This window comes from Mesitornis unicolor, unplaced genomic scaffold (assembly GCF_000695765.1).
Source record: "Mesitornis unicolor isolate BGI_N332 unplaced genomic scaffold, ASM69576v1 scaffold45940, whole genome shotgun sequence".
Lineage (NCBI taxonomy): Eukaryota > Metazoa > Chordata > Aves > Mesitornithiformes > Mesitornithidae > Mesitornis > Mesitornis unicolor.
In genome coordinates, this window is record NW_010158526.1 from 23,252 (window position 1) to 46,850 (window position 23,599).

A 23,599-nucleotide genomic window follows, 5' to 3' on the forward strand; every position below is an offset into this window, starting at 1 on the left:
TACAGTGTTATTTACAACAAACTAAGTGACCTTGCTCAGTCACAGAAATGAGAAACTGTGGGGTCACAGGGAGGGTTGAGTCACCTCATCTGCAATGACTGGTGCAGCAAGGGGCACCCAGAGGGCTGTGGTAGCTTCCAGAGGGCTCTGCCACAAAGCAAAAGGCAAGAGAGGATTTGGGGGCACACTTACATTTGGTCTTCAGCAATGCAAGGTAATTTCAGCCAGCAATTTTCACTGCTAGCTGGGCTACAAAGTCATCAAAGACTCTGTCTTATTAGGTAAAAAGCACAGAATTACTTCTTTGAAAATCCCCTTTGTTTACTAGACCTTCTTAAAATTATTAATAACAACATACTAGCATAATCTGAAAACTGTTTAAGAGTCGGCAAAGGAAGTCCAGTAGCAAAGCTAAGAATTACTACCATAGCTGGGAGATACATTAAGAAGACCTAGGCTGGCACATACCATGAAATTGTTCTAGACCATAGGTGCTATTTTCCTAAGTTAACAGCCATAGGTTTGCATGAGCACCAAATAAATGCATGAAAAAAAGTAGAGGCAATGTATTTTGGGTTTTAGAAAGACTGTCAAGACATTTAAGTTAACTTGCCTGCTTATACAGGAAATGACTAAATTTTAACCTAGATCATTCCCAGCAAAACTTACCATTGTTAGCTAAAGATAGAAAAAGAGTATGAACAAGCACATTTACTTCTTGGTTTATACAACTCAAGTATGTCATACATTCACTCTGTATTTTCCCTTACATTCTCTTTCCCAACCTACCATTTTAAACAAAGCTATATGATAAATGTTTCACCACTTTTTAAGGAACACTTGTCAAAAAATACTAGATTTAAGTAAACTACACAGGAAAAATTTTGTGTGGCCACAAAACCCGAAGTGTTGCAAAGCTGTCCATAACCAGAGTTTTAACATTGTATGTGTGGCAAAGCAGCATACACCCACTTTTGAGAGAGAAGAACATATTCAATATCACAGAATCATTAAGGTTGGAAGAGACCTCTAAGATCATCAAGTCCCTCTGATGACCTAACACCATGCCCACTCAACCATGTCCTAAAGTGCCACATCCACGCGCTTCCTGAACACCTCCAGGGATGGTCACTCCACCACCTCCCTGGGCAGCCTGTTCCAGTGTTTGACCACTCTTTCAGTAAAGAAATTTTTCCTCATATCCAACATAAACCTCCCCTGGCACAACTTGAGGCCATTTCCTCTTGTCCTGTCACTGGTTACATGGAAGAAGAGACCAACACCCACCTCCTTACACCTTCCTTTCAGGCAGTTGTAGAGGGCAATGAGGTCTCCCCTCAGCCTCCTTTTCTCCAAACTAAACAACCCCAGCTTCCTCAGCCGCTCCTCATATTTCTTGTTCTCCAGACCCTTCACCAGCTTGGTTGCTCTTCTCTGGACGTGCTCCAGCACCTCAATGTTCTTCTTGTAGCGAGGGGCCCAAAACTGAACACAGTATTTGAGATGTGGCCTCACCAGTACCGAGTACAGGGGCACAGTCACTTCCCTACTCCTGCTGGCCACACTATTTCTGATACAAAGAAGGAAAAGAGACCAAGAGGTTGTATATATAATTCCAAATATCTAGTGCTGCTATTAGCTATTTTCATCCCTGACAAAACAAAATAAAATAATTTTTCACAGAGCACTCTGAAAATACAGACTTCCATTGGGAGAACCCTTTTTCCCCCACAAAACTTAAATTTTCAACCTACTTCCAAATCTCTTTATAATACCTGACACTGAAAAAAATAATACCTGTACAGTAATATGCAAAATAAATGCAAATGCAAAAAAATCACAAACCCTCAGAATTTCAAGCATTATGAAATACTTAATTTCACTACTTAAGCACCAAAAAAACCTATCTTTTTTTTACAGTCTCTTCAAATTCTAAGTTTTAGTCATCTTTACCCATGGAAAATTGATACCATACTTGTTTTCAGTTATTGCAGTAAATAATCAATTTTTACAGCAAACAAAACAAATTATGTTTCAGTATGAGAAAGATCTCAAGAACACTACTATGAGGATGAGCATGTATAGTAATGACATAAAAAACCCCCAAAAAACGCTAAACTGTTCAACTGTTTCTGTCAGACTGTAACATCTTCCCTGTCACCCAAGCACCTCAACTCTCGTAATAAACAGAAATTTCCTTCCTTATGGTTTCTCAAATACATTCTGAGCAGATCAATGCTGTGTAACACCTCAGAGACACCATGGCACTTCAGCTGCAGTTTAGCTCTGCAAGTGATGGTGAGCAAAAGAGAAGGAATAAGAATAAGGAAGAACCAGGAACTTGAAATCTTTGGAGGACTTAAAAAGAACAGAGGAAAAAAACTGAAGGAAAGTCTGGGACTGAGACAAGAAAGAAATTATGGATGCATCATACCACAGCAGAAAAGTAAAAGGGATTTCCTTTTAAAACCTTTTGTTAAGCACTCGTTATTTTATTTGTAATGCAGCTTATACCCACAAATCCAATATCCCCAGCCCCCTCAATAATTCAATAAGGAGGTCTAGAAGGTGTAACAATCTGAATTAAGAAATGAAAATAATCAAGTGCAAGACTGACTTTCTACAAGTTTCAGAAGGAGGTACTCTGTTTGATGCTGTTAAATACCTATGAGACCAATCTTTTTCAGATTTCAGGCAGGAGACGATAAGGTATCAGACAGGGCTGGATGTGAGGTTGCACAAATTAGCATTTGTGGGCAGTTCAGACCTGTATGCAGACATTCCACAAGGTGTATATATAGCTTTCAAAACCAAGAAGGCATTTTCAGGCTGAAAAATTAGGAAATACGCTTTTTAATTTCAAATTCTAATTGAATTACATGTAATATAAAACTTTATGGATCAAATGTTCCCCTTCCTTGCAGCCCACATACTTGGCAGGGCATTCTGAAATTCTGCAAGGATCTAGGGGGAGAGGAAGAAATTCCTTACTTCCTCCACAAAACCATAGGACACAACAGAGCTGCTCTACAAACAGCTATGGGGGTGTGTTGGCACTGCTCTGCACACTGAAACCCTGAGCTGTTCTGTTTGGCACATGGATAGGATTTCATAAAGACTATCCATTCCTGTGGTGTGGGTTGTGGGAGATGGATTTAATTTGCCCTCATATTTCATACTACATTTATTTTAGCAGAAAGTTAAAATATGTATCAGTTAAATGTACGTTTGATAATAAACTTGCTTATATTACATTTTATTACTAAATAGGACGAAGAAATTCTAAGTGCATAGAAGAATTCTTGCACCATTCTGCCATAATTGTCAACAACTACTTTGGAGGTATTTCTTTACCATCCTATTACAATCAAACAAAATATTCTTCCCCATATGCCTTCTTTCCTTTTACCTAATTCAGTCAATTTTAAATAATGTTATTCTGCAAGGAAGCATGTGCTATCAGGGTTAAACAAAATAACTGTCCTTCCATGTTACTAGAGGTACAGTTCACAAACCTGTGTGTTAAAAAAGAGAGTTGTTGCTTAGCATCGCTTTAACATTTACAGTTTAGGCATTAAGCCATCAACCAGAAGAATTGCATATGTGATTTATACACTCTCTACAACAACTGCTAATATCCAGTAGATAGTCGGTTCCCTTTCAGTCTCCTTTCTTCTTTCACTTCCTGCCCAAAACTCAATATGAGAGAAGAAACTGCCATTTTGATCAAATCGAAACTGTGAGGGTCTTTTCAAAACTATTTGCCTGTTGCTTTTGAAGAAACTCCAGTGCATTTTCAGGAATGTCTTAGGGAGGAAATACAGGGCAAATTCTACTCCAAAACACACACATACCCATCCTTCCCATGACTGCTTTTAGAGCTCAACATGCACAGATGGGGGCAGAATTCGGCCTGAACTGTGAATTCAGTAATGGAAGCCAACATCAACTCAACACAGCCCACACAGATCTTTGGACAGCAAAAAACGTTTACTTAAGGAGGGAATACTATCCCCAGCGCTAAAGGTTATTTCAGCTTCTTTAGCAAAGAACAGGGAAGAAAAAGAAGAGATTATGAGACTGCAGGGCCTCTTTTAGGTTTCTATCAAAAGCAAACAGATGTGATCATTAGGTGGAAGCAAGTCACTCCTATAGATGCAGATTCATTTCTTGCCAGAATACCATTTCTGAGTTGATGTTAGGTGTGAGCACAAATCATCACATGAAATTTAAATTTAGACACTTCCAACATATGGCAAAAGTAAAACCAGTGAAGCAGTTGTAGGCACAGGGGTTTCCTCCTGCCCATATGAGCAGTGCAATACATGCCAGCTGCCTAAAACACTCCTGCAGTAATATCAGAATGACAAGAATTCATTGTTTTACGTAAAACTAAGACATGCAGAAGACTTTTGGGCCCTTAAAAAATTCCTTACAATTCTCAATAGCAAATACTGTAAACAGAAAATCCAGTTCTGAAAAGCTACTATCTTTGGGTGAGGAGGGAGAAATCAAAGAGGAGATCAAGTATCAGTCTCTTACACAGTGAAAAATTAAGGGCAGAATGGATTTACTGCAGCTAATTGGCTGTTTAAAGTTGACAGGTTGAACTCTTCCAGTTTTAAATTATATCTCAGCAACAGAACCAATGTTTTATTCCCAACCATCAAAAGGGGGTAACACATCTGCTAAAACTGTAGCACAATGGCTGGCTTTGCACTGCAACAGGAAATGTAACCCAATAATCTCAGAAGTTCTACAAACCATAGCCATTTCAAAATGTGAAAGGATTTGAAAATTCAGTTCACTGAAACATCTGTTAAGCTCTTGCTACTCTAACACGTGATATTCTTTCTGCTCTGTTACCTGCCAACAAAAATATTTGGTTCTATGTAAGACTATCACAGGTGTGTGATAATGGCACTCTGCTTCTAATTTTATATGCTATTGTACACTCACAAAATCACCTGGGGGTGACACTAGACAACATACTCAGTGTAAGCTTGAAACTTACAATAAATGTATTTAATTTAAATCTTGTATGTAAATAGTAACAAATCAGATGGGCTCTGAATGACGACCACTAATTTAAAACAAAAGAAACAACTTAGTCAAGACTGTTCTTGAGCCAATTTTCAAGAATAGAGAGAAAAGGAGAAAGACAGAGAAGGAAATAAAGAGAAAGAAAGAGAACAAAAGAGAGAGGTAAAAAAAAAGGCAGAAAAAAAGGCCAAGCAAAAGGCTAAAGCCTTAGATCCAACCAGCTAAGCGTATGTGTGGCCTACAGAGTTACTTCCAGAGCTTCTCTTCCAAACTGTTTACAGTGTCCACTTATTTCAATTTAAATTTAATTTTACTATAAGCTTCTGCAATTTACTGAGTAACTATATAGTGGTAAGTCAATCAAGCCCTTTAAACATTAGTAGAGCTACAGTTACTACGATAATAAAATAGTAATTTATTTGGAACTATTGCTTTCTACAAAAAAAGAAAAATTCTTGTTCCCCATTTCTTGTTCTCCATTTGCATGAGCCAGCACTGTGCCCTTGCAGCCAAGAAGGCCAATGCCATCCTGGGGTGTATGAGAAGGGGTGGTTGTAGGGCAGAGAGGTTCTCCTTCCCCTCTACTCTGCCCTGGTGAGACCACATCTGCAATATTGTGTCCAGTTCTGGGCCCCTCAGTTCAAGGACAGGAACTGCTTGAAAGAGTCCAGCAGGGCCACAAAGATGATGGAGGGAGTGGAGCATCTCCCTTATGAGGAGCGGCTGAGGGAGCTGGGGCTCTTGAGCTTGGAGCAGAGGAGACTGAGGGGAGACCTCATTAATGTTTATAAATCTGTAAAGGGCGAGTGTCAGGAGGAAGGAGCCAGGCTCTGCTCTGTGATGTCCAATGACAGGACAAGGGGCAATGGGTGCAAGCTGGAGCAGAGGAGGTTCCATGTGAACATGAGGAAAAACTTTTTTACTGTAAGGGTTCCAGAGCATGGCCCAGGCTGCCCAGAGAGGTTGTGGAGTCTCCTTCTCTGGACACATTCAAAACCCGCCTGGCCGTGTTCCTGTGTGACCTGGTCTGGTGATCCTGCTCTGGCAGGGGTTGGACTGGATGAGCTTTCGAGGTCCCTTCCAACTCCTGATATTCTGTGATTCTGTGATTTCTGTCTAGAAAACCCTTGCAGATTTTATAACTTGAAAAGGGGTGGATGGAGAAAAGGAATAGTCTCTCAGTTTCCAGTGTTCTACTTAACTAAAGTACTTCCTCTATACCTACAATCATCAGTTATTTAAATGTTGGGTTATGTTTCAAAAGCTGATGAGACAACTCTCTGTGATTCAACAGAAGAGTTCACTATAACCAGCACAAACACACCATCATTTTTATGCTGTAGTTGCTCATAAAACAGTTTTGGAAAATGTGACATTGCATTTTTTCTTGCAGTAAGGTATGACCATTTACAGAAGCAACTAGAATTATGCCTCTAAAAGCCTCACACTTGAAAGGAAGACAAACACTACCCAAGTATGTTTGTTCTTTTAGGGAAACCAGATTTTAAGGGATCTTCAAGCTTCTTTAAGCAGAAACTTAAAATAATCTGACTTGATAAAGTGTCCCAATTACTGAAATTAAGTCACTGTAGTCGCACGAATTAACAGTAAACAGGTAAATAAGACTGTGATATTTGAATACTGATTCTCAGTGCTCCAGGCAATCAGCTAAAACTGGACAGCTACCAGCTGTGTCACCTAAGCTAAATTCTGTCATGTTGACTGTCCCAAGTGCCACACACCAGAGGCTGCACAGCCTCTCCCCAAAACGGTGGTTCACAGTATGCAATAACAGGCATTTCTGCAGAAAATACTACATTCTCATCAAACAAAGGGGAGCTATTCAACATTCAAGAATTGTCCAGCTACTTTTAAAATATATTTCAGATGCAAAATGTGTATTTCTTCATCACTGGGAGCAAAAATAATTACTAATCTGCTATGACTTCTAGTAAGTACACTTCAAATAGATTATAAGTACCACAGAAAATGACAACTAAGACAAAGGTGTCTACTGATTTCTCAGTAGGCACTAATTAGTAGCAAAGGCTACTGATTTCTTAGTAGCAACTTGCAGCCAGGACAGATAGTAAGAATTAAAACGTTCTGGAAAAAACTAGTAGGAAAACAAATCTATTTGCTAATTTTCTCCTGCATCTAGCTTCAAAGTTTCCGAAAGGGCTGAAACCATGAGTGTTATTCTGAGTTATCCACCACTCTAAAAACATCTAATTAGTCTATCTTTGTGAAATACAAATTAAAGATTTTTTTTTTTATTAATAGCTACAACAATATGAAAAGAACCCTGTTAGAATCAGGGGTGGGTGGGGGGGTGTGGGGATGTGTGTAGATACATATTTATAGATGCATATATGTGCATGCATGTATACAGACTCCAGGAGTCTCTACAGTTCAAAATGTAGCAAAGGGCTTTAAACTGGCTCCAGAAGGATGAGGCTCTCCACGTACCACAATGCTGCAGCAGTTAAAGCTACTGCCTCAGAGATCAAAACTGGTGCAGGTATATCTGCATGGCACCTTGCCTGAACTGATAAACCTTACTTCTCTCTACAGCACCTCGACACGGATCTCTTGATTCCTGTTACGGACTCAGCTCAGTTGCAACTACTTTAAATGCTGCTGCATCATGCTGCATTGTGCAATGCAGACATCCTTGCAAGACACAGGAACGTACCGTACACAACCTTGGGACTGCAGCTTCGAGCTCTAAGTTACACACCCAGCATCCTGACCAAAACACTCCTCTCAACTCTGGTGTGAGCTGCCATAGAAATCCTGAGGAGAAGCCACACAAAGATCCTCAACAAAGTCTATTTTCCAGGTTGGTGACAGCACAGTCTCTAAAAAAAGCGAAGCAGCAGATCATCTGCTCCTTACAAATCTTAAAATAGAAAAACTCTTACACTGATGACGTTGAGGATTTCAGCTTAGCTTTTTTTTGCATCCCCAGGAAGGGGCACATAGAATGGAAACATTGGTAAGGTTCAGGGGAACACAACATTTCATACCAGAATATGAGTTATAAAACTGATGCTTACCCTCAACTCATACCCTCCATCATAACATTCAAGTAACCTCAGTGCAATACATACAAACACAGAAAGGCTTACTGAAGTGATTGGGCTTGGACTAGAGTGTGCTGTTATTCTGTGCTGATATTTTTTGTACTATATTTTGTATTCTCTTTTATGTACAAATATGTATAAATAAATAGATACTATAAAAAAATCTATCAATTGTTTTAAAGAATTCAAAATGAACTTCAGTGTTTTATTTTGTTCCTTGGAGGATGAGATTATCTGAGCAACAAACACAAAAGGTTCCTTTGTGAAAATATGTCAGAGCAAATAAAACGAACAATTCATAAAAGTTCCACAGACTGGATCCTTTTCACAGAACGCTGATAACATTCACTTATCTATTCTCAAGAGAACTTCAGGAATTTGTTTTATAAACTATCCCTGACACAGCAGAGACGTGTTTTTAAAGGTCCTGGTCAAAAAACATTCTGTTGAAAGATATTATTACTTGTCCCAGTGTGTCAGAATGCTCACTTGGCAATTTCATGAACATAAATAGGTTTTGCATACATACAGGCCGCAAAGTGCAGGCAGAGGTTAGAGGTGTGAAGATTCTCCTGACCAACAGATTGACAGAGCACCGTACTAGAGTGCCTGTACTTTTGCTTCACAAGTCTTACAGAATATCCAGTATTGTCCAAGAAGCTGTTCTTTTTTGGACAGGTAAGCAGAGTTTTAACACTGTAAGATGTGCTTTCCACTTACTTTAACCCAATATAAAGTAAGATTAAGCAATGATAATGAAACGTACAAGCAAACCTTTTTTTGCAGCTATACATAAAAGTTCCAGCACTGATTTGCTCAGCTACTATAGGTTACGCAGTAGACTGAACTACTGGGGCTCCCTGCCTCAACAATTCGTTCTCTGCTTTTTTTGAAATGAAACCAGTTAGTTTGGTCTGTATCGCCAGCTCAGGGAGACAGTAAGTTACGTTACACCACAACCACTCTTGCCAGTTGTGAAGTCTCCTGTAAAAAGGGCCTAGTTTGGGCCTGAACAAATTGTCATGAGTTCTGTAGGGGTATGAATCCTTTCATCTTCCTGAATTGTAGCTGCAAACATTCAAGAGAGACTCCCTCTCCCTGCTGCCCTTTTGGGAATATCCTTTTTTGTCAGTGCAGGAGATAAGAAACAGTCAATAAGGTTAAAAGAAGCCAGTTCTCAATGAAGTAAAATTCATCCTCCACCTAAAAAAAACAACTTTGGATGCGTTTTAAATAACCTGGATCAGAGGTTCAAGAGATAAGAGTAACCCCTCCAAGCACTGGAGATGCTTTGAATTCCTATATAATGAAGCCTCATAATGTTGGCCATGAAAGAACTTCAGAGCCTTTCATTATGTCATAGTCGCAGTCCAAAGACCAATGGAAACAAAGGGAAAACATCCATTGCCTTCAATGTTTTATAAGAATCAAGAAAATTGTTGATCTGCTTTTTTTTTTAAATATGAATGAAGGTGCTTTTACCACTGAAAGCACTTTCTCTCAGCCATTAATAATGTTTGTAGTATCTTTTCTAACTAGGGCATCTGTTTACATAAAAAATGCAGTCAAGCATATTCCACTTAAAAACCAAAGCAATTTTTTTAATGTATACTGAGCAGAGAAATAACTCTGAACTATCCCACATCTAAGATACATAACTACCTTAATCAGAGTGAAAATCATATACTAAAAAAATCATATATTCAAACAAGGATGTCAGGCACTCCACCTAACAAGTTACCTTTACTGAAGACTGGCAAAGTTAATTTGAACTGGTTGAAGAATCCTCTTCTAGAGCCCTATCTTGGCACGATGCTTGTCATTAAAAAATCAGGGTCACAGTTATAAAAGACAATAGGTCAAAGCAGATACATACATTCGGATTTTTATAAGTTTACTCCCCTGATTTGAAAAATGAAGATGTGTAAAATACCGTAAATCATTCACTTACCATGGACTTGGTGAAAGGTCGAGCCAAGGTAAACAGCAGGGTATACACCCACCAGTTACGATGAATTGAGGAGTAAATCATATTTCCAGGATGGACTGAATTAGACATCACCCCATGGGGAGAAAGGCGTCTGTTCAGCTCGTTGGAGAACAGTATATTGCAAAGCTTGGAACGATTGTAGGCCAACATAGCCCAATACTCCTTCTTAGATGGAGAAAGCAGGTTGAAATCAAGTTTTCCAGAGGAGTCTTTAATTTCTGTAAATCTAGAAAACAGTAAATATGCCTTAGATATCCCAGAGTTAACTTTGCTCTCATTAAGAACAACATAAAATGTAGACAGTAGAGTAGAATTTGGCCAGAACCAACAAAAAACAACAGCCTATTTATCAGTTCAAGGCATCTACTGGAAATTGCCTGAGACTCAAGGAACAGTCCATATAATACGGCAGTAAAATTACTGAATAATTAGCAAAAGCAAATGATAAATAGAAGTCAAAAAAAGGCTTTATTGATTCAAGGACATCATATGTAACTCATGAATCACTTTACTTTAAATCCAAGAAAGGATTTTGCCATAAATCCATGAAAGCACAATCAACTTGGAGGAAATAATGTAGGATAAAGTAACTCTGCATTAGAAGCAGAGAAAACAAGCATCCTTTCATTTCCCCTTCTTCCCTTCCCCTGATTATTTCATCCAGTGTTCCCATACTGCACACTTTCATTTAAGTATCCAAGTAACTACGGATGAGTCTCACTGCTTCTTAGATTCTTTTTTAGATTAAAAATTGATGAATATAAAGGGTTTATAACCTTGGTAACTTTCCATCAATAGTCTTATATGTTTAAAAGATAAATGTAAACAAAGCCAAAATGAGTTCTGGCAGAGTATAATGTTTTTAAGTACACCCATGGCATGGCTGAACACAAATCAAAGTAACTAGTTGATGTTTTTTAATTGGGTCTGACAGAGTCATTAAGCACCAGCTGTTGGTTTCTTTCCTTTCTTTTTTTTTTCTTTTTTTAATAACATAGCAGTGATGTTCTAAAGACATTTAGATGAAGAAAAGGAAGTTTCCATATAGGATTCCCCGCTCCAACTCTTACAATCTGATTTATCAATTTACTGATATATATTAATATTAGAAAAAAAAATCACATTTAGTTATAGATCTATGTTTCATTCAGAAGAGCTACTAAAAATAAAAATGATTTAGTAAGCTCTTTTTAATACTTAGAGTTTTCAGAATCAGCTGGGGAGAACAGAGATAAACATAATTATAGTACACACTAGAAAAATGTTTTAAAATATCTTCACTAATTTTGCATCTCATGCCCAGAAATGAACAGATCAGCTGGAATTTCTACATTCATTCTGTGAGCAGAATTATAATACACTCAGAGAAAAGCAACTACAGTATTTGAACTCAAGAGGAATCCAGGCTGTTTTGTATCTTGCAGAATTAGCCCTTCAATTTCAACAACAAAATTTCTCATTCATGATTTTTGGTTAGATCGAATACATCTCTGAAATTAACAGGACTATTCTGGGAGGAATTTCCTATATTCATTCCTCAAGTAATCATTTATGACACCAAAAATAATCTATAAATAAAATGTGTTGCGTATACTGTATAACAGAAATGCGGTGGCATATTTTGAGTCCAATCCTGCGAGTGTGCTTATGTGAGTCAATCTTACTTAAGTCGGCAATCTCCCTGAATTCAGTAAGATAAAGCCTGTACAATCAAATTAACAACTCAGAAATAGAGGAGGAAAATCAACCTACTTATTATTCTGATTTTAATATGATTTGCTTAAAATACCTAAAAGCTTAATTTAAACTGAATTCATTTGTGCTGAATCCAGAGAAGTAACTAAAACCAAACAAAGAACCAGAGAGACAAATAAATATTTTGCCTTGGAGCAGTCTAGTATAATATTTTCTGCAAACATGGGACTTTATTTTTCCCCGATCAGGGGGTCTTGACTCCAGCAAAAAGATCCAGCCAAGGTTTATGGAAGTAATTAGATACCAACACTTCTCTTTTACAACATAGTTTAAGGCTCAGAGTTCTCAAGTAGGTCAGAAAGTAGTACTACCCAATAACACCTAACGTCTAAATTAACTCATTACATCAACTTCTTGCCATTAAACAGACTGGGGGAGGGAAAACCCAGTTATTTATAATGATAAGTTTAAGTGTTAAGATATGCCATAGTACCTGAATTGGACCCCTTAGAAAAAGGGAAATTTACTAATTGTGTTTATTATTTTATTCAAACATAGACTTACTTATTTTTTGATGAGCTTCTATAAACCTTGGCTGATCTCACTGCGATAGCAATGAGTACTTTAAAAAATGATTTTGAAAACACAGATAAAGATGTCCAGAGATGTGAGCTCTACTTACACAGAGCACTTAATACGGTGAAAAACAAAGATGTCATTTAAAATACTATCAGAGATACAAACTTACAAAGGGGAACAAGCAGCTGACAAATCAACATAATCTCCCATTAAATAACAGCTCATTTATACGTATCCCGTTGTGCCCTCCACATCTGGCAAGTGATTGGAGTTGGCAGATTTATTTCTAGAGCTATCTTGCCTGTCTCGCAGTAGCCTCCCTCACTCCTAACAGGACTCTGCTACTTGCTTTCACAAACCTGGTGTGATTTGCAAAGATAAGGATGTCCAGATTTTGTAACCGCCTACTTACTAGACATTTCATGTCTTTTAACACTAGAGAGGATTATTACTGGCATTTTCTATTGCTTCCTTTCATTTCAGCCATCATAAATTTAAAATGGTAAAAGTAAATCTATCTGCAGTGTGTCATTTATACCATAAGCCCCTGTGTTTGGAAGTGATAAAGGTTTCAGCCTGACCCTTGGCTGGTCTCTCTCTACCAGGTCCCTGGGGTTACATTTTATGGAAACATGATTAAAAAAATAAGCTTCATTCTAGGTCACTAAAACATTTCAGAAATATGAAGGCAGGGGAAGGAAAAAAAACCAACAAAATACTCTCACATTCCTCCATTTGGTTTGCTAGAGCTGTTACACATGATCAAAAGTGAAACAGCAATCAAAAGAAATGTTTAAAACTGGACATTATGGGTCTAATCCTACAGTCCCTGAACTAAATCAGAAGGCAGTAAATGGTTTGTGCCCACTAAAATTCAGAATTGGGGCATGCATTTTGCACAAGGAACTTTATTTAAACCAAATCTATCTTTTCAGTTATTAACACAAACACTACAAGCATGTCTGAAATAAGGCAAACCTCATCAATGTCTTTTTTTTCCAGCTGTACTTCTTCTGACAGTGGAAAAGACGAGCATCTAACATTTTAATTAAAAAATTCACCAAAAGAGGCATGGCCAGATTTCTAATATGTATTAACTACACTACTTCCCTTTTTACAATTATACAGCTAATGTCTGCATTGAATTCCCTAATTTCTCATTATAAAACAATTGGATTTCATCTAGCAGTTTTTAATTGCATTGTTTCTCCTGCTAAAATAACTGCACATTCTTCTTGGTAAGATGTTGAAGTTGTTGAATGACAAATCAATATAGGTCATGCCATTCAGATTTAATCAATTATTATTCCATCTCCTCACAAAATCAATGAGTGGTTTGAAATGCGGTGAAAATCTACATTCACACAAAGAATGATCAAAAAATACCTACATACAGTTATAAAACTAGAACACACTTTATCCAGCAGCAGAGCCAAATCCAGTAACATCCACAGGCATTAGTAATGCTGCTATTTTTAAAAAGATTAGTTAAACACAAATGCTTCAGAGCAGGGCCTTTCACTTCCAAAAACTTTTGCAGTTCTGCCATAACTATTTTATGTTGTAAGAATTGCAGATCTCAGCTAAAGCAAAGGTAAAGTTCACTAACCTGTGTGATTCGGAGGACACCATCACAACCCTAGCAGGAGATGACTGGCATAAAACATCTTTCAGAAGCTGGACAAGATAGAAATGTCCCAGGTGGTTCACCTGGAAGGTGGACTCCAGGCCGTCCTCCGTCAAGCACCAGGGAGCACCAAACACGGCAGCGTTGCAGATCAGTATGTGAAGAGGCCTGAATAATCAGAAATATTGAATAAAATTTAATGAAGAAAAAAAAAAACCTTAATGAAATACATGTAATTGCATTACTGTTTGAACAGGGCTAAGGTGTGTTGTGGGTGGAGGTGTGAGGGTGTTGGGGTTTATACAGTTGTTTATACCCGATGCCTCCTCTCCACCTGGGGAGGGGAGTTGGGAAAAGGAAAGGAGACTCGTGGGTTGAAATAGAAATTCATTTAATAAAATAATAATAACAAAGCCTAATATTAATAACAGTTATAAAGTACACAGCGCTATACTCAGCCAATATTGTGAGGGAGTGGGCCTCAGGGTTAGGACGATAAACAAGTTCCTCTCAAGATATCAGCCATGGAAGAGAGAAGAAGAAGGAGGGAGAAGAAGGAGGAGGAGGAGGAAGAATAATGAAGGGCTGTTCCCAGCAAACTCCCTATTTTATACTGAATGTGACATTTATGGTGTGGCATAGTACTAATTGGTCAGCCTCTGTACCTGTTTATCTCAAGACTCCTGAAGACCTTGAGCAACATATACCAACATTAGCTGAGACTATAACGAAGTTTTATCACTTTGTTCCCATGAAATAACGTTGTAGTCCTTACAAAATGGCAGTTTTCCTCAACAGAAACCTGACTCTAAAATGACAGAAGGCTTTGGCAGCTGCACAGCTGCAGGGTGGTTTCCATGAGAAGCAGCTGCCCTGTGCCGGTTCCGGGCTGGTTCTGCAGCAGCCCCACCACAGGGCACAGGCTGAAGCCCTCAGCAACACTGGAGGCGCATCTGGGAAAGCAAAGGCAAAACACGACACAGCAGAGAGGACCAAGGGGAAAAAAAGGTGGAAAACAGCAGCGTGAATAGCACAGTGAGAGAAGGAGGAGGGGGAGAAGGCGCTCCAGGTGCCATTTGCCTGCAGCCCAGGGAGAGCCCATGCTGGAGCAAGTGTATCCTGAGGGGCTGCAGGCTGTGGAGAGGACCCAGTGCTGTCGCAGAGGAAAAGTGTGAGGAGGGAGGAGCAGCAGAGAGGAGCTGCTGTGTACTGATCACAACTCCATCGTCCTGCCCTGCTCAGGTTGGGGGGAGGTAGAGGAGTTGGGATGAAGTGGTGAAATTGAGCCGGTGGAAAGGGCAGTGGGGGTGGGAGGAGGGAGAAGAAGGTGTCATTTTAATTTTTGGTTTTGTTTCTCACTAGCCAAATCTACTTTAATAAATTAGCCCACCACAACGTGTCATCTCAAGATGTCTGCCAGAGCAAGACCACACAGCTTTTCCACTTTCTTCAAAAATAATACCAAGTAAGCAGAATGGTAACACTTTGCGTATAGAGAATCCATATGTCCTGAATGTTCACAACAACAGTGATCAGCAAATGGATAGCTGACATGCATGAGCAGGTCACCAGAAATACCTCAGTACTACCAGCACTTTTTCGCAATTGCTAATTGAAACAGTCGCCTTCTGGAGCATTTAGAAAAGAAACTTTTCCTGCGGGAGGAGCAACTCCTATAACTTTCTTATGTGGGGTACACATCTATTCATGATATCTGCACAACTGGTAGGGGAAAAGTGATTACGAAATAAAGCCACAAAGCAACCAGGCATATGCCCACATGCTTTATACTTCTGCAGCTTGTGAAGCATGCTGTTAAAAAAATACAAGTTGATAAAGACTGAGCTGGAAAACAAAAACATCCTCCAAAAGCTGTAATCTTCAGTGGAAAAACTGCACACAATACATATGAGATCTGAGAGACAAAATCCTTCCTCACTCAGCTCACCCAGTTTAAATAGAAATGCCACAATGAAGGAACTTGAAATGAACCGTTCCTAATTTGCTTTGCAAAGGGTAAGATTCTACCAAACTAAGCTAGAAAAGAACCTAGACTGTCACATACCTGTCTCATTCCAAAATCAGGTCCAGAAAACTTTTAATTCCTGGATATCTCCACTGTAATCTCAGGGTGCTACACACCTTGCAGCCTTCCCAACTTCCGTAGCAAGATTAAGGACAAATACTCTTTCTGTTCTTTATTTCCTTTTTTACCCCACCCCCCCCAAATAAAAAAAACCAAACCAACCAACCAAACAAACAAAAACAACCCAACACAGCATAGCCTCTCATTCTCAGACCTCAGATGGATCTACATTTGCTAGACTGTTTCATCTGTAAGGAAACCTCGGCACCAATAGTGTATTCTTGTCCTTGAGTCGGAGCCTGATGCAGCAGACACACCTCAGCAAGGGCACTTGAGTTGAAAACCTCAGACTTGAGAGTCTGCATCTAGCATGCCTGGCCCTGATACATAATTGTAGGAAAATAGGAAAGGTTACACAAAATAATGAATGTCAAAGAAGCACCTTCCATTCCTGCACTAACCATGCACTAACACCTGTGATGTCCTAACACCACAATATTAAGATCTGTCACATTGTTTAGCCTGTTACAGTTTATTATGTCTTTACTGCAATTAGCCAAATCTCATGGTACAAAATCAACCACTCAACATAAACTCTCATTCTGAAGATAATAAATGAAGCACAACTAGGAAAAATAGCTGCCTGTCCTCTGTTCTTTCCAAGTACTTCTTCACAGTCCTGCTCACAAGAGTTGATAGGAGATCCAGAGTCAGATAATTTTCCTGTGTGGTTGTAGGACATGTATACTGCAACTCTAAGCATGTGCAAAAGGAATTCTGGAAAAGACTGTGAAACACAAAGCCCCAGGTTGTCAAAAAAACCCCTAAGTAATTAGATTTCTTCATGCATATTTTCAAACCCCACATTTTCATAGCCTAGTTTTCAAAAAAACATTTCTTGGAGAATCAAATGCACATTAGCTGAATACTGAAAGAGCTGTGTAATCATTGACATAAACAGTAGGCTGTATTTCCTTATTAAAATAAATTTCAACTTCAAGCCCACTGGGAAGTTACCAATGTAGTCTGCTTTAATAAGACGTTAACAATCCAGTATCTGTACCTGTGCCAACTTGGAAAATTTTAACAAAAAGCTTCAGAAGCAGCATGTAACAACTGTGTACTTTGGGAAGCTCATTTCTGAAGTGCTGTATTTCTGATTTGCCTTTTGGTCAGTGACACTTACACACATAGTATCTTCACATACATGCTACACCCACAAAAGAAACTGAAGATAAAGGGGATTGTCCTTTTAAAGGCAGTCTCTCTGTTGAAAACAATTTGCAAAAAAGGCAGGGTTTTTTTCATCTTTGCAACCTCACTCAAAACAGTGCAAGAAGGCTATTTACGAATATGCAGGATCATTTTTTTCTAAAGGTAACCAAGCTTTTCAGGCATATGTGCTCTAAACCTCAGTTCATTTTGCCTGTTCAAGGTATAGCTGGCAAGAGGAAAACAAAGCCTCACAAAGATTGAAGGTATATGTGTGGAAACCTTGGATGACTCATCATCTCTTCTGAAAGTTTATGAAGAGCTCTAGCAAGAATTAATTTACAGATTTGTACATCTGCTGGGAAAAAGGAACAAGCTTCTTCAACACGTGGAATTTTTGGTATAAGAGACTTCTGTGTGAGAACTGAAGCACATGAGTGCAGCAGTAATATGAAAAACACCATCTCCATTCCCTGCAAAAGCAAATATGGCACATCTAAAAAAGATTATAATTCTATTTGATAATCGTCATATGTACTGTGAAGTAACAGACCACAGTAAGACAGAAAGAACTCACATATGAACCAAAACTATATTCTACCTATGCAAATTGTACTATCCTTCATTAATACTAATCATACAATAACTACCAGAGGCAAAATATGCACTCTATACCTAAATCTGTCAGCTCAATTAATTAAAAAGATTATTCCAGAATTATAAAACTATAAAATGCAGTTGCTTTTAACTTGTCAGGGCATTTAATTGGGTTTTATGAAAGAAATAAAATTATGCTTCAGTCTTTTTCATGAGATTTGTATTTTTCAAACATTTTGTTCTAATTTTTTAAAAGAAAAGTAATTAAAATTAAAGAGACCATAAAAAGTATTTACAATATTCTATTAGAAAAAAATCTGCAAAGAAATATAAAAATAAATAGACAATTTAAACTAATACTGAAAAGATAATGCCAGATTCCCTATTAGAATTCCTTTATTTTTAATTAGTGTTAGTGTTTTTGAATGGTTAAAAACTGATTTATCTAGAAAACACTACAGGAAAGAAACCTAAAGGGTCATATCAATAGATACTGCTGCAGTGCTTCATTTCAGCTCAGAAAGAACTATCTCTCGGGCTTGGATCCATGTCCATTAAGCTATCGGTGTCTCTCGTCAGACTGCTAACAAAGGTCCAATTACTGAAAATTGTCATCGAAGTTTTTGTGACCTGGACATTTACACACCAGGAAATGAATGAGATTACCTATGTAACAGCCACCATATAGTTAGGAATTTCAGCCACAGATGACAGATTCTAATCTCAATAGTGCAGAGCTCTATATCACTGAATGTATCATTATGCAGGAACAAATTTTTTAAGATACATGACAATTCACACCACACATCTGGCACTACAGCTTTGCTTTATGACAAGAGTATTTTTAAGTGATAGCAGAACTATGACCTTGATTTTAGAAGTTAATTAAAAACATTGCTGAGATCTACATTAGGCTTCCTCCTGAGCCCAAGGAGAAAAAAAAAACCTTGGTTTAAAATAGTTTGCAATTCTACACCAAAGGCACATCTAAGGCCAACAAAAAAATGTCAGCAGCAAAGGAAAATTTTCTTCAGTGTTTACTCCTGGTATCGATATTGCCAAGCTTCTCCCTCTAACCATGACACCTATTTGATACTTCTGGTAATGCTGTGGAGTTAAAGCCTTGCAGAGTGTTTTGAAAATTTACCCCTATATCTCCTTGAAATGGCTTCAGACAGTGACTTACATCACACCAAGCGAGTTAATGTGGTCTACCATTACAATTTATGTATGCACTGGGACTTGGACGTGAGCTGCTCCATCATAGCATGTAGTCACTGTTTCTTATCCTTCACAGCATGACTGAGACTCAAGCTATACAGCAATCCTATAAAAATCTCACCATTCTAGTAACTGTAGCTACAATTTAGAGAAAACTAAAAAGCATGTAAAATTAACAAGGACATTCTTAATTGTGCATATCTCTGCTGAAAACCATCTAATGTCTTGTGCACTTCACAAGTCTGTGATTCATCACTAACCCTTGCACCGACTCAATTCACAATTAGAAGCAACAAAGCAATCCAACTACTCTGCACTAGTTGAAAATACAGTAAGTGAATACATTAGAGAGATACCGAAATTAAGTTGTGGCTAGAAATCAGTTAGTTATGAAATCTAATAATAAATTTGTTAGCACCTGATGTAAAACTATGATCTGTCAGCAGCCTCCCAAGTTGGCTGTGTGCAGCAGTAGATATTTCCAAGGGAATTAATTACTGATGATTTGCAAAGGTAAGAATAATATTTTTCAACAAATGTAGCTTGTGCACTAGGAGGTTAAACAAACACCACCAAAATGTCAACAGAGTTCTTGGCTTTGGTGTTCTCCCATTTCAAACGTAATGAAATAGTTAACCAGAAATTATGCAAAGGGAATACTTTCAACTCTTCCCATGAAGCAGAATGTCACACCATCTGGGGCACTTCTCAAGTGATTTGAAAAGTTCACACTGTTTGGAATTACACAGAAATTCAACAGAAAAGGCCTCGCCATATCCCCAAAGTCCCATAAGCAACTGTAGACCTATGTCACGGCCAGTAAAGAAGGCAGAGAGTTGTGACTTCTCTTCCATAACGAAGCAAAGTCACAGCCCACTAAACTTTTCCATCCTGTAACTCTGAACATCCATGCTGATTTCTCTCTAAGTTAGAAATCTGTACTTCCTTCTGTGAGGGAGTGCCTGCATTCACAAAGTAAATAACCAACACGCAGGCTAGGCTTATAGCTCTCCAGAAAAATGGTGAGTTAAACAACCATCTCCAGAAATCCTTCTCAGTTTTACCAGCAGCACTGATGGGAAACTGAGCAACAAGAAAGTCGCTAAGAGTCAGACAGCAGCAGGAAATCTCAGAACCATGTATAATCTAACACTGACCCAAAAATACTTACTTGTTTGATGAAAACAAACAAACAAAAAGCCCCACTGATTAATTCAATGAATTTTTGAAACGAACACTTGATGTCTGACTTTACTTTTTCTAAAAATACTGACTGAACAGCCAGGAAAACACCCTCTCTTGCCACCTGTCAGCTGACAGAATTGCAGATCCTTGTCAGACAGGCTTCATTTTAAGGCAAGCCACTAACACAGGACTTAAAGCCCTAATGGATGACCTCCTGCTAGAAGCAAGGAAAATTCTCTCGAATTCATCCTACTGGATTTCTTTGCAGGATTTCACAGAATCACAGAACGTTAGGGATTGGAAGGGACCTCAAAAGATCATCTAGTCCAATCCCCCTGCCGGAGCAGGAACGCCTAGATGAGGTTGCACAGGAAGGCGTCCAGGCGGGTTTTGAATGTCTCCAGAGAAGGAGACTCCACAACCTCTCGTTGATCGCAAATACTTCTGCCCCACTTCTAAGAGATTAATGGGAGCACACTGAAACTGTTCTGCTTCTTCCTTTCGTAACAAATACATGGGAATTATTATGAGCAGCTGCCCCTATGTCTTCATAATATTTCATCTGCATACTGCCATACAGGTCAACTGTCTCTTAATCTTTATTCATTACCTCTATAAAAGCTTGAGTATACAATTTCATAAAACTTTGGAGAAGGAACAGAGGTTTCAACAGATTTAGAACTAAACAGAAAATGTCCATTAGTCCTGGTTCTCCCTTTATTAGCTTTTCTTACACATACAAGGGGGAAAAATCCCAACCACATCACCTTCCATCTCCAGAAATTAGTAATTTATCTATCTTTCTTGAAGAAGAAAATCAGTCATTTTAGCTCTAAGGGAACAGAAGAGTTTGAGGCACCTACTTATCCTCTCAATGAGGTACAGAAGCAATTTCAGCTATTGTGAAAACTTCCAAGTTGAACTTCTGAAAAGTTATTAAATAATCATTTAAACATTTAAAGACTTTTAACATTTAACACAACACTTTAAACATTTGTAATGTTTAACCCTCAAACAGACCTTAGTAAAACCTGCACTGTCCAAAGCACCTTCCCTCAAAAACTATCCATGCTGGAATTTCTCCTTCCACTCCTATATGCATTTCACAAAGACTACACATAAAATAAGAAAAGTAGGGATTAGGTTTAATTTGTTAACATGATCTGTCCCCCACACTTAGCTACTTTATACACTGCAAGTGTATAAATCTAAGAAATCAGGAACTTTTAAATTTACATGTACTTATTTCGTATCATTAGATCAGTAAATCGCTTTTGATAACAAATTATTACTTAAAAATGAAGGTCAAGATTCATACTTGGTTTTTAATTTATAAATACAAGGCAAGAGAGAGAAAGTTTAAGTATTATATTTCACAAGCGGGTGGTGTTTTTTTTTCCTTCCATTAGGTTTATACCAGGAACTCTCTCACTTTTCTGGGGCCCACCATCCACAGCTCTGAATTTCCTTTTGCAGAGCTATAATCTAAACCTAAATTTCCTCTGACTGACAATATACTCAGGGTATCGACATTAACAACAGGTGTCAGTGCTGCTCTTCCCTCACATCAGTGCCTCCTCAGGACCACACTTCAAGCCAAAACTGATCCAGGAAGCCATGTTTTCCTTTGTCAAAGTGTTGCATCTTCGCTAGTTCTGTATCCCTGGGGACTCAAAATACCTCCATACATATCACAGAATCACAGAACGTTAGGGATTGGAAGGGACCTCAAAAGATCATCCAGTCCAATCAAAAGTCCTGGGGTTAGGCTGGGGTAGAAGAGGGGTAAGATAGGGCTCTGCAACTTAATGTCCATGTCCATTCAACCTTTCAGCATTTCCATTCTGCATCCTCTTCCTTTTCTCAAACCCTGGCACAATAAGAGGAATACTTTGTTCCATTCCTTGCAAAGATGTTTTGTTTTGTTTTGTTTTGTTTTGTTTTGTTTTGTTTTAAATCTCCCTGATGCCTAGGAGACAGCAACAACAGAAAGATCCAGAATCTGGTACTTTACATTCAGAAACTCACGTAGACCATTCATTGCCTCAAAGTGGACACATACATCTTTTTCAAAATCCCAGCAGCGAGTCACTATTTACACATGTACACAAAGAATTACAATTAAGCACAAGCCAGTTGTAAAGGAACATTCATTTTTGCAATAATCATGGAATTATTTGTTGTTTCTGCACATACTTCGAAATATACAAATTGAATTTGTACACAGTAGTACTTGTTACAAATTAAAAAAAAAGCTACAAGTCAGGAAGGTCAATTACTACTTTTATTATACACTCATATTTCCTATTGAAAACAGCTAACTCCTTGGAAAATGTTTTCAGGACCACGGTTGATCATTCAAACAATAAAACACTTCATGCCTTTTGAACATTTCACTTGCCAGTGACAACTCCTCCCTCTGTTTTGCCTAGAGATATATAGAGCGTAATCGAGTTCAGAAAGCCCCAGCAGCTGTGTGCTGCCATTCAGACCTGAAAGATTCCATGTTGTGATAAAAATTAATGTACTTTGACATCCTCTGGGATTTTTGGTGCCTTGGGAACAGCTAATGAAGAAATACCACCTTTGCAGACTACAACACAAATTTTTGGGTTCTAAGATTAAGACCCAAGAGTTATATGCATGGTCTGTCTAATGTCAGCAGTAAGGCTTCCATATCCAAGTGCCAGACTACTCTGCCTTCATGTGCTTTAATTATCTCCCATCAAAAGCCTTTAACTAAATAGACTAAAAACATTTTAATCTATATGTAATTAAATAGCTACTCTTCTCCTGTATTTCAGAATTTTTAGAACACAACATCAATTAAACACACAGATCTTCTTAAAGCCCATTAAACTATAATGCAGCAAATCCTTGTTTTATTTGCAGCCGAATACATTTTAATCAGGCATATTAAGTCATACATATTTTACTTCCTTAGATACTCAAAACAGTCTTCAGAGCTGGTGCATCTTGTGGAATTTTTTTAGAAAGACAGGGCCCCAAAGCTTCACGAGGCATCTTAGACTTAGTCATAGACCCATGACTCAGAATGGGAACCAGAACCACCAGTGGGCTGAGCAGAAAGCCACTGGAGAGTTATCAAGGTCTCTTCATTAAACTGCAGTGAAAAGGATGCCATGTATCCAAAGACAAGCGACTAATTCACATATCTGAGCACAGTTTTAGTCATAAAACTATGTAACAAACATAACAATCTTTCAGTAATACGTAAAAACATTTAATAAATGCAACTATATGTAAATCTATGCTGA

At 38.3% G+C, this 23,599-nt stretch overlaps 1 protein-coding gene across 1 annotated transcript in view; it reads right to left on the reverse strand.

Annotated features, from left to right (window-relative positions):
• Positions 1–10,080: 10,080 nt before the first annotated feature.
• The window catches only part of LOC104540029 (WW domain-containing oxidoreductase-like), a gene marked incomplete at both ends in the record, with an annotated part of 19,956 nt that continues 6,437 nt past the window's right edge, over positions 10,081–23,599 (reverse strand). Inside the window, 2 exons of the mRNA XM_010183720.1 lie at positions 10,081–10,345; positions 14,003–14,188. Coding sequence (XP_010182022.1) covers positions 10,081–10,345; positions 14,003–14,188 — 451 coding nt within the window. The remainder of the gene's footprint in view (positions 10,346–14,002; positions 14,189–23,599) is intronic.